This window comes from Balearica regulorum, chromosome 5, assembly GCF_011004875.1.
Source record: "Balearica regulorum gibbericeps isolate bBalReg1 chromosome 5, bBalReg1.pri, whole genome shotgun sequence".
Classification (NCBI taxonomy): Eukaryota; Metazoa; Chordata; class Aves; order Gruiformes; family Gruidae; genus Balearica; species Balearica regulorum.
Window position 1 is genome coordinate 20,170,725 of NC_046188.1, and position 12,547 is coordinate 20,183,271.

Consider the following 12,547-nt stretch of genomic DNA (forward strand, 5'->3'; position numbering starts at 1 on the left):
CGGGCTGCAGCGGGGACCCCGCCACCCTGACATCTGCAGGTGGACTGGGCGAGCCAGCTGCGGGAGACTCCCCGGGAGCCAGCAGCACCCTGGACCCGCTGCCCATCTCAGCCTGCTCCGGCCTGCTCCCCCACCCCTAGACCCTCCCCAGTCGTCACTCCATCCCTTCTTCCCCTCTCTCTGCTGGGGTGCCTGCACCCCCTCCTCACCTCGCTGTACAAACCCCTCCACTCCACTCCGTGCCCCTCCCCACCTTCTTTGATTTATTTGTGTATTTCTTTCCTTGGCAACCACCAGTTCCCCTCAGACAAACAGCGCAGGCTCCCTATAATTTGAAATTAATTTGTTTGACTGCAGCATTGAGACAGGAAGGTTGGGAATTTATTTAATTCTTTTTCCTCCCTGTGCAAAAAGGAAGCGATGAAATTTCCAATCGAGACTCCAAGAAAACAGGTGAACTGGGATCCTCAAGGTTGGTGATTCTCTATTACTATCATTGCTATAATAATAACAATTATTATTATTCCCTGTGTCTAGTTACTCGTAGGAGACTATTTGACTCCAAATGGGAGGAGACATTGGATGCTTGTCTGCTTCCCATGTGCACTGCTCAGTCTTTCTTGCTCAATCCTAGCAGTGTGTTAGAAAATGCTCTTCAGGTTTGGGGTTGGGTGGGTATGTGAGTAAAACCTCTTCTAGGTGTAAGTTTTATAGTTCTATATTTGATATCTCTCTTCCCTCCCCTCCCCTCCTGTCCCTTTTTGTTGAGTATTTCCATGGCAAACTTGCCTGGGATGGCAGTGATCTCTGGCTCACAGCATTGTTTGTTTTATCTGTAGCTCCTTTGTTGTTTCTAGTGATCATTGTCTCTGCTAAATGGGTGGTACAGGAGTGGACACAGATGTGACTGCTTGCTCAGGGTTCCTGGATGGCAAATGTTTTTTGGCAAGCATCTGGAGCAAAATGTTGCTGCAATATAACCCATAGTGTGGATGGTATAAAAGGCACATTAAATAATGGACCCCAAAGGGACTCTTTACTCTGTCCTGTTAACAATTGATCAGCCCAAGTGGATAGTTTGTTTATAGTTCGGTTTGGAGTCTGTCTTGGGGAGCGTATGTGATGGTGGAAGGAGATTTACGCCAGTGCAGTGGTTTTCAATAAAACGATCCAAGTGGTGTTTTAAAATAAACCATAATGAAATGCTCTCCTTTCCTGGCATGGGGAGGAGGTTCATATGCATCCTACAGAAGTGACTGAAAAAAACCCTATTGGTAATGTGTATACTGGTGTGTCATATTTCTGTGCATCGGTACAGGAGCAGAGCAACTTGAAGCCATATGCTCAGGTTTGCAGCAGAACTGCTGGCAGCCAGTGACTGTACAGCAGTGCTTGCAGGAAGTATGAAGTGATAGCACGGGCTTTGATTATTCATATTTATTCCACAGGTTTGGTTTTAGTGGTCAATTTGTCTGTCATCCTGCGTGCCCTCATGTCTACAAAATGAAATGTTAGAAACAGTTTCTCTGGGTGTAGAAGGAATACAGCAGAACAGACATCGTTCTGCTGAGCAGATCTGATGTGCTGTTGGAATAATATACACAATTAAGCTTTAGTTTAAGCTTTACTACATCTTTAATTAGGTGAAGGCTGAAATCGACACATCAGCCTCCTCCGCCCTCAGCTACACAACAAACACATGGATAGTAGCGCTAACAAAGATTAGATTGTTTTAATAACAGTATGTTCCTTATCCTGGGGTCAAAATTCTGTCTGGTGAAAACTTGCTCTTACCTGGTGCTTTTCTGAATGTGTGTTCGCTGTTGCTTCATTTTAATTCATTTTATGTATTGCAAAATGCCTTTTAATGCAAAAAGCCCTTTCCTCCCTTCCCCTGACAAGGCACGCAGGAGACTGTACTGATGGCATTCTATATGTAGCTCCTTTGCTGAGCAATCAGCTTTAAAGCATATGGATCCAACAGGTGGTTGGTGTCAATTTACTAATGTGTCCAAAACCATAGAGTACCGTAACAGGTAAAAGACCTCAAACCCAGCAGGTTTCCTCTCTGACAAACTGAATCCCTGCTAAGGACTGCAGAACCCTACCTGTTATTTCCCCTCAGTGGATTGACTTCATTAGCTGGGCAGCAAGGGTGATAATGTATAGCCAGGAAGGAAGCAAAAAATGGTAATTTCTAATTCTCCAAAGGACTCAGGAAATAGATAAAAATTGATGGAATGGGAAAAGGTAAATTGGTAAGGAAAAGTTGTCTAAGGCCCAATCCTTTAACCAACAGAGGAACAGTGCAATGACATTGTACTCACGTAGTCCCACTGAAGAATTAGTGATGTGGGTAGAAGACAAGATAGATCAGAGTTCCATTCTTTTTGAAACGAAAATATATTTATGTAGATATAAATGTTAGCAAAGATCTACACAAAATCACTTAGAGCCCTGAACTGAATTTGATTTGCAGTCACATATGTAATCTGTTCTCTGCATGTACATGTGAAGAATGATATGTTTTTCATTCTATGTGATATCCTTAGAGTTATGAACTGAAGTAGCTTTTCTCAGACACAAAGATCAACATGCAGAAAGCTGGTGGTGCAAGGATACAGAGTCGTAAGTATTAAAAGCAGAGCTCATGTCCAGTTAATGTTCACATGCAAATACCAGGCTCATTTCAGTGCATATTGTGTGATCATGCCCTGTTCTGATCGTCAGACAGAGAACGTGCAGTTTCCACAGTTTTGTCTAGTAGGAATTGTGCTAACTTGTGCTGACAGTACTTGAAATATATCAATTATGTTCCTGGCAAGCAAGCTAGCAGTCCAACAATGTAAGTGAGACCTATGGTATCTCAAAGATTGTTTAGGTCTGATTATTCCAGGCAATATTTTCTAGAAACCATGTACACTTCTAAAGGCCAGGGCCCTCATTGTGGGGATATGGCTGGCTTGGGACTGATGATGTTGCTGGTTTGAACCCGGGTCAGAAGTCATTGAAATGAATTAATGCTCAAACTCCATAATGCTGACTGAACTATAAATATTTACATAGATAAATAGATTAGAGTCTGCTGGTAGCTTTCATCAGGCATAAAACTGGTGCTCTCAGTTCACACCAGCAAAGATGTGATATACCATAGAAAGACTTTGTGGAGAGAAAAGGTTTAAAAGAATAGAATTGACATGAGGGATGGTGTCTGACAGACAGCTAATGGGAGGTTGATTACTCAGTCATTAAACTGGAACAAACAGGCCATGGAGACTGAACTGTGCTTTTATCCTCTTGTGTAGTATCTTCACCTGTCTTGGGTACAGGGTATATCTGTGTGCTCCCTGTAAATCCTGTGTGTTTTCTAGATAAACCAAGTATTTCATAAACCTGGAAGTTTTATATAGGGTCCAGATTTCTCCAGCAAAGTCCCCTACTATCCCAGGCAATCCCATTAACAAACAAATCAAACTCCATCCCAAAAGTCATTGGGACTTGTCCCTAACAATCCAATGTGAAATATGCCCTAGAATCTCATATATATTGATTAAGAACCATACCATTCATATACAGTGAATGAACGGGGTAAGAAATGAGTAGAAGACCCAAGCAGGCACCTCAAAAATGTTTTAGAGAGAGTTGGACACATTGCGTAGGGGTACAAGATCTCACACTGCCTGACCTTACATTTTAAAACACAAGCCTGCCATTTCTCTTACTGGTGGTGTCAGCCTGGATATACACAATCATAAAACATTTGATGTGCCTATCACTGATTTTTGCTTCTCCCATTTGGTGCAATTCAGGTAAAGCAATAATAATTGAAATTAGTGAAAGACCAGATTTTTAGTTTCATACCTCATACAACTCTATCTATACTTTTCAGAATATAAGATTGGGTTTAGAGCAGCATATGAAGACATTATCTTGTAATTGTTGTTCTCATCTCTCCTCTTTCCTGCATTTCTCCTGCTGTTTGTTACACCCACCTGTTGTCTGTGCTTAAATTGGCTTAGAATATCTTTGCACATATATTTTTATACAGTGCCCAAACCACAGTGGGTCCCTCATCCTGACTGAGACATCTGGATGTTACAGCAATATCATTTTTTTCCCCTACAAATTATCTACTTTAAATTGCTGTTTCTTTGTAGAAAAGAAGGATAGATGAGACTGTCTCGAATATGCTCAGAAATTATCCCCAAGCAAGACTATCTTGCAGGGTGATGGTGAGATGTCTTTTCCAAGGGAAGGACGTCTATCTTGGTGATGTTCTTAATAGGCAGAAAATGGAGTTCAGTCTTGTTCCTTCCTTTGTGCCTGCAATCTTTTGCTGTCATTGCAGTGACATGGATTGTCAAAGCCTTTTGAATTTCCAGGTAGATGTTTATCTCTACACTGACCTTTTGGAACTCTGAAGTTTGATACAAGTTCCTGTGTCCTTTCACAAAGACATTGTTTGTGTAGGATGGCTTTCTGCAGTTTGGAACCCTAAAATCATGCATTTATTATCATACTTACATTTAGTGTAGGAGTTAGTGATCTGTGGGGAATTCAAGCTGTGGTTGAGAGTCTGGTGTTCCTGTTTAGCTTTTGCCACTGACTTACTGTTTAACCATCAGTAAACTACTTACCCTTTCTTTTCCTCCCTTTTTCCATGACTGAAAAATGGGAATATTAATACTCCCCTAATGCACAAGGGTGTTATGAAATATAATTAACTTATTTAGAGCAATCTAAGATCTGCTATTGAAAGAAGAGCATATGTATTGCAATCAAATGCTAAAACAATTAGGAGGAAGCAAAACAGCCTGTCATCATACACAGATCACATCAATTAAGAAATAAGGTTATCTCTGCACTTTACAACTAGAGGAAAACTAGTATTACTTGCGCTTCTTTACAGACACTGAAGACTCAATTGAGTTTCCCATTAGAGGTATCTAGAGACCTTTGATATTCCCCATCTGCTGCTCCAGAGGGGCTCAAGTCTTCCATAGGTCCTGTGTCACCTGCCATGGGATTTCTCACTTCACCTGAGACACCTCAAGCAGCACTGGACACCTATATGTGGGACAACCGAGCTGAATCTTAAATGCCTTGATGCAGGTATCAGGATTGGATCATCCCTTGATGACTGTTGAAAAAATCTTCAGCTTCAGCTACTCTGTATAAATTAAAATGATGCTGCCTGCAGAGTGTAACCGACTGCTGCAGTTCCTGTTTTTCTGTCCTTTCATTCAAGGAGACCAATGTAGAAGGCAAACTTGATTATAAAGGCATTGATGAGTAGAATAAGTGTTAATTTCTGTCCTCTGTTTTCAAGAAGATATATGAAAAGTAGTAGAGTGCAACTGTAAGCTAGACAATATCTTTCTGCAGTAGTAAGTTAGTTCTTAGTAGCTCAGTGTAAGAAGAATGTTAGGAAAAGTTATAACGTGTAAAAAAGCAGCTCTTACCCCAACAAATGACCCGTGGTCAGCAAGGTACTGACCATGTGCTACTTGTATCACAAAATCATATTGGCTATTGACCCGTCGGATAGACCAAGACTCTACTGTGCCTAATAAGCGTGGGTTACAGAACAGCTGTAAGGAGTTTATTGTAAAGAGAGATTTGAAGGAGAATAGGAATTGGATAAACAGGATGACACCCCTGGCAGTGCATGATGTAGGCACGATAGTGCCAAATACAGTAAGGTGGAAAATTTGAAGAGTTTGGAAAACACATAAAAGAGAATGAAGAAGTGAGATCTTTAATAAAGAATATGTGGAGCCTGCAGGGGCAGCAGATGAATACTGTGGACCCTGATGTGGTAAGAAATGGGAAGATAGGACTGAATTAGCAGGAGAGGAAGAAAGACAGCAGAGAGCTATTAGTTTCATCATTGTTGTCTTTAGGATGCCCTGTGTGGTGGGTCGACCCTGGCTGGGGGCCAGGTGCCCACCAGAGCCGCTCTATCACTCCCCTCCTTCTCTAGACAGGGGAGAAAAGGTATAACTAAAAAAAAACTTATGGGTCGAGATAAGGACAGGGAGAGATCATTCTCTAATTATCATCACGAGCAAAACAGACTGAACTTAGAGAGGGAATTCATCTAATTTATTACTAAGCAAAACAGAGTAGAGCAATGAGAAATAAAACCAAATCTTAAAACACCTCCCCTCACCCCTCCCATCTTCCTGGGCTCAACTTCACTCCCAGCTTCAACCTCCGCCCCCCTCAGCGGCACAGGGGGACGGGGAGTGGGGGTTATGGTCAGTTCATCACGTGGTGTTTCTGCTGCTTCTTCATCCTCAGGGGGAGGACTCCTCTCATCGTTCCCCCGCTCCAGCGTGGGGTCCCTCTCATGGGAGACAGTCCTTCACGAACTGCTCCAACGTGGGTCTCTCCCACAGGGTGCAGACCTTCAGGAGCAAACTGCTCCAGCGTGGGGTCCCCCATGGGGTCACAAGTCCTGTCAGCAAACCTGCTCTGGCGTGGGCTCCTCTCTCCACGGATCCACAGGTCCTGCCAGGAGCTTGCTCCAGCGTGGGCTTCCCACGGGGTCACAGCCTCCTTCAGGTGTCTCCACCTGCTCCAGCGTGGGGTCCTCCACGGGCTGCAGGTGGAATCTCTACACCCCCTCATCCTCCCTCCATGGGCTGCAGGGGGACAGCCTGCTTCACCATGGTCTTCACCACGGGCTGCAGGGGGATCTCTGCTCCGGCGCCTGGAGCACCTCCTGCCCCTCCTTCTGCACTGACCTTGGTGTCTGCAGAGGTTCTTACATCTTCTCACTCCTCTCTCTGGCTGCAAAAGCGCTCTCTAACTGTTTTTTTTCTCTTTCTTAAATATGTTGTCACAGAGGTGCTGATGGGCTTGGCCTTGGCCAGCGGCGGGTCCGTCTTGGAGCCGGCTGGCATTGGCTCTGTCAGACACAGGGGAAGCTTCTGGCAGCTTCTCACAGAAGCCACCCCTGTAGCCCCCCGCGCTACCAAAACCTTGCCATGCAAAACCAACACACCCTGGAAATGGAAAAACTAAGGATGCAAAAAAGTAAAATTAGCAATAAGAAAGTGGCAGAGTGAAAGACTGGACAGCAGCTTTCTTACTAATAGTGAGGAAAGGCTGAACTCTAGGCAAGGTAAGAATGATGAAGGGTAGGGTATCATTAAGATGTCATCTGTGAGACTGTGAGAAAAAAGGAATGAAAAGAATCAAAGGCAATATGAAGCTGTAAGTCTAAGAAGGGAGTGCAGTAGAATTGTCAGCAGTGGGAGAGGTTAAGACAGAATTATTATTTCAGTGAAGAATACCAATGCTATTTTTTGCCACATGTACAAGAGTAATCCATTAATAGGCTTTTGGACTGAAAAGTCCCTTGGGCAACTCTTGAAAACTGATGCTACCTGAAGTGATGGAGTTTGCTTTTGGGAGAAAGATATATGATATCAATTGTAATTGGATAGGTTTTAGTTCAGCTTTTGGCATTTATGTGGATTTATATAGCTAGCGCATGGACTATATCAGCTTCAGACAGAAGAGTGCATATATATGGTGGTACAGTCTAATTCTTACTCACTTAATCCAGAGCTAGGAATTTTACCGTTCACTTCAGTGTGAGCAACATGAGATTCTTAATTTTAAAAGTATCAGAACTCTGTTGTCCCCACAGGCTTTACTGAGTTAAAAGTAAAGGAGTGCCTTGAATCACTGAGAGAAGAGGGGCTCTAGATGTTGTGTTGTAAATAGGGTAAGTGCCTGGAGTGAAATGGGGAGAGAACAATGAGGAGGTCAAGATAAGAAAGGGGTAACAAACACACTAGTATTAAACAGGTAGTGTATTACAGAATTCAGTGTGATAGGAATGCCTAACTTTTATTTTGTAATAAGCTCAGTGTAATAGCAAAAGCCAAAGCAGAGAATATAAATACTGAACAGTTGTCTGTTTTTTAATAGAATTTTTATGTAAAAGAAGTGACATTCAACAAAAGGCTAAATAATACCTTTTAAAATACCTTTTTTTATAGCATTGCCTCTGGTTTTTGTTTTCTGTAAGAAATTGAAAACATCCTGGGACCTGGCCTTTGCCAGATAGAGGCTGTGTGTATTCTAATTCCTGAGACATTAGTTACACTTCTATTGTTTGTCTATAAAGCATTTATATGAAAAACATTTTAACCATAATGGAAAATGTGTCCTAAGATGCAGTTCTCACGGGTTACCCCAATGAGATAAAACAAGTGAGAACAGCACATATCATATACCCTTGTACTTCAGGGTGGTAGTATCAATCCTTTTTAGTCCATGGACCATTGTTATTCTCCCAACATACCTTCTGGGCTGCTTTTCACAGTTACAATCAAACATTAACTCAGATTATTTAAACAAAATGATGTTTCAAAAGTGAACTATGAATCTCTTACCATGTTAATGAATTACAGAATTTAGGGGATATTTCCTTTGTCTGGGAATGCTGGGACCAAGAATGCAGGTTTCATCCTTGACTTTAACTGCTAATACAATTCTTATGCTATTACAAATCTTATTATTGGCAAAGTGTCCCAAATGTATGTATTATTATGTGTTATTCAGATGTCCTAAAATACAAGCATAGGACATCACTGCTAAGATTTTGAGGTTAGAGTGGCAATTTCAGTGTGGGTGTATCTCAGTGTTGGAAGTGGAAATGAAAGCCAGTAAGGTGGTAGAATCTGTTATCAAAACCTGTATAGAGGGAAAAAAAAGGTGGAACAGAATACACAAGCCTGTCTTAATTTTATTTTTCTGTTTTTTAAAATGGAAGGGGAACATCCTGCTGAAAGCTGGAGTGGTGACAAGGGGCATGACATATAAAATATATGAAAAGGATTGAAACTTGTTGCACTTAGGATCTAGAGACCTGAAGAGGGGTCGTGATCAGCTGCAAAGTCTGGGTGTGAGTTCAATTTTTTTTTTTAAGTCCAGACATGGTTAGGTCTAGCATTTTGTTTGAGTTTGCTATTTGAAATTTTAGAGGACATTTGAAAAGAAATAAAGGCCTAACAAGGAGGGACAAAGGAAAGCTGCTTCAGGTAATGTAGATTACAAAAGAATGGATCCAAAGTGTGACATGGTCAGATCTGCTGCCAGAGGTGCAGAAAATGCAGAATGAAGAGAGTGTACCTGTGGTAGGGCTGAAAATGCTCTGGGAAAAAAAAAAAAAAGGTGGATATGAAGACAAATTTATCTGCCTCCAACTAGAATCCACTGTTTTCAAGCACATGTTGTTCTTTCCACCTTTTAGAAATAAGCACATAACCTAGGGCATATTTAGAAAAAAAAAAAAAGAAGTATCTTTTTGTTGTCTGTTGGTTCCTCAGGCATGTATCAGGGTCATCCTCTGTGAGCAAAACTAAAGCACACTATAAATGATCTTATAGTCATAATACAAAATATCTTCATCCCATGAATTAAGTGTCTTCAATAGATGATGATCTGTTTATTTGGCTAGTCCTTCACTGGAGAAACATGCTTACGTTTCTTCTGTTTGTTCCTCAATTCTGCCCCAAAGAGATGCATTCCATAGATCTTTACATTGCTTCAGTTCTCTCTCTTTCTGATAACCCATAGATTATGCATGACTGTGTGACTGTTGTTTGCTGAAGACAATAGACTGTTTAGCTAGTAGGGGATAACAAAAATTAGTACCCTAAAAACATCTTCTTACAAAGCGGTACAAGTTATTTTGGTATCACTATCCTACAGAATCATCACAGCGCTTAAAGCATCAGGCTTTGAGTACCTAGATTTGTTAGAGCCATATGTTGATATCTCAGCAGGACTGACTCATCTTTTCTTCCCTAGGAAGAAAAAACAACGTGCTACTGACTTTACTGGATGAGGATTTTGGATTTTGGCATCTTAAACTTGTGCCACTGAGATTCTTAAGATTCAGTGATAGGCTGTTTAGGGTGCTTGGATTATTCCTCTCTTACTCGATACTGTAATATAATAGTACTGGCATGATCTGAAAACAGCAAATACATACTGACAGCTTGTCCAGGGCTTTTATTCTCTCAAATTTCAGCTTTTCATTTTAAAGAAACAAAAGGCAGTCACTAGCTACTACTATGTGTGAAAAACCTCAGTGATGAGAGAATTAGAAAAGAAATGGTACTGCAGAAACTCCCAGCTGAAATGAAGCAAGCAGCTCATACATCTCAAAGACATTCCTCTAGGTTAACTCAGATCCATCACTGATTACTTAAATGTTAAGACAGCTAAGTAGTCTGGATTGCACAAGAAATGGTCGTGCAGAGAGGCCTTGGGTAGCAGCAATCTGACAGCTGCAGAAACAACACCAGGGCCATCTCTTCATAATGCTACAGCCACTGTACTTATTTGCCTTCATGAGAAACAGAGTTCACTACTGGGTTACAATGATATACTGACATGTATTTTTGCAACCTGAATTCCTCATTGCTACAGACATTATTTGTTGATTCCATTTTCTAAAAATAGGCATCTGCTGCCATTTAAGGGACTGTAAGGGACCTTAGACATTTGCATAGGCCTGGTATATGATAATAGACCTAAGGGAGACCGCTGCCCTTCTGGAGCAACAGCTTAAGACCAATTAGGATGTCCTAGGACCTCTCATTTGGTACTATATACTATGGCTGGGCAACTGAATTATGCCATTTGAGTGCGACTTAGTTGGAGAATAAAACACCTAAATATAGGTAGGTATCTGAAATGCAGAGGTATTCTAAGTTTCTAAGGACCTGCTGTGGTTAGGGGAGATATAGTCAAATATGGTTCATGGAGCCTGGAAAACTTTCAGTATATGTCTAGTTTAGGGCCAGCAGAATCACCCTGGAGGCTGCACTGACCAATTTGACCACATCTGTATTGACTCTAATGGGATGAATTCCAAGTTACGGAAAAGGAAAGAAATGAGACAAGGGTTACTCCTGTTCATATTTTCAACTTCAGCTCAAATGGCTTTGGCTAGCTTCTCACTAGGAGGATTTAGGGCAGGTATACACCACTTTTTCCTGGTGGATTAATTCTCAATTTGCACATGCTTTGGGATTACAAGAAGTTACACCATCATGGTTAATGCAGCTGTGCTGAAAGTTATAAAATACTCTTTTGAGCTTGGCTTTATTAGCAGTGATTTCATTTGTTTTCACCAGCTCTGAGTGCAGGAGAATGAGTTCATGTCCACCTGCTATGCACTATGCAGGCATACTTTTGCTTGCATGAAGCTTAATTGTGGGCAAAACTGATTAGAGAGCCACAGTTGTCTCTTTCTTAAGTCTGATTTGTGAATGCATGTGGCTACGTGTCAGTGATGCAATATGGCAACACTGTGAATTACTGCGAGATGTTAGAAGCCATACCATATCAGCAGATGCCATCTTGTGTAGCTATGAAGTTTTATCATAGGTCAAATTACTACTGTATTTCTACAGTATTATCTGAATAGAAGCTGAGCATGAGATAAAAGAAGTCTTGTGTAATTCAGCTGTTGTACCAGACTCCTTGTCATCTAAGATGATACTCTAAATTATATACTATATAGCAAACTCCAAGCGAGCTTTGTGCAGCCAGAGTCAGCCTGGCATTGACCTGGAGCTCTGTGTGCCCAACCAGCCTCCCAGTGACACCGTTCATCTGTTCTGTTTATTATATACTGCCGTGAGTAGCATAATGGGTCTGATGTCTCTTTAACTTACTTCCTTTTGCTTACCTGAGCTCTCTTTGACTCACAGTCACTTTCTAATAATTGTCTTATATGTAGACTGGACAGGTAAATAATTCTGACCGTGGCAGCTTTACTGGTGCAACTTACACACCAAAAGTGTAAAAGAAAAATGTGTATGTTATAAAGAATTTAGAATAAGAGAAAAGAAAAATGACCCTGCTGAGCAAGTGCATTTCAAACAGAAAATTTCTCTTCCTTGTGAAAGATCTTTTCTGCACAGAGTAATTTTGTAATAGCTATCTTATATTGTATGTATTCTTTGTCCTGTTCCAGAATAGGTTTTCAAAATATTGAAAAGATTTCATTCAGTGAACTAAAAAATAGCCAAATTGATGTGCTTCTTACAAAATTTCTGACCATTACCACATGATTAAAGATCCACTTTTATTGCTATTGCCCAGAAAATTTGAGAAATTATCACTTAATTGAAGTGGTGGATCATTAATGAGATTTTTTTGAATTCAAAGTATTTTTCTGTAGATTCCAATCATTAGCCAGATTGGGGAAGACACCTCTGGACTGATGCAGAAATTCTTACTTCTTGTTTTTACAGAGAAGCATCAGTATGAGCTCTTTAGGTACAGTCAGTAATGTGCAGATAAATCCGTAAGGATCCCCCAAGAAATCTTTGAAGGGGAACAATTAGTGCTGACACTATTCTTTTTCTGGGGTTAGAGGTTATATTGCATATGTTTTTCTGGCCTTACTCATATGTGAAAGATCTATTCCTTGGCTATTAACCTAAGAGAGTCCTGCAGGAGATACTGTACTGCCCCAGCTGAGTGATGTATTGGTGTCTCTCAGTTCCAG

The 12,547-nt window shown here is 41.1% G+C and overlaps 1 protein-coding gene across 2 annotated transcripts in view; it reads left to right on the forward strand.

Moving 5' to 3' along the window:
• Positions 1-12,547, forward strand: part of KCNK10 (potassium two pore domain channel subfamily K member 10) — a 78,285-nt gene that overhangs the window by 508 nt on the left and 65,230 nt on the right. For both annotated transcript variants that reach the window (XM_075753745.1, XM_075753744.1), the window contains exon 2: positions 415-472. In XM_075753745.1, coding sequence (XP_075609860.1) covers positions 421-472 — 52 coding nt within the window. In that variant the 5' untranslated portion in view covers positions 415-420. The remainder of the gene's footprint in view (positions 1-414; positions 473-12,547) is intronic.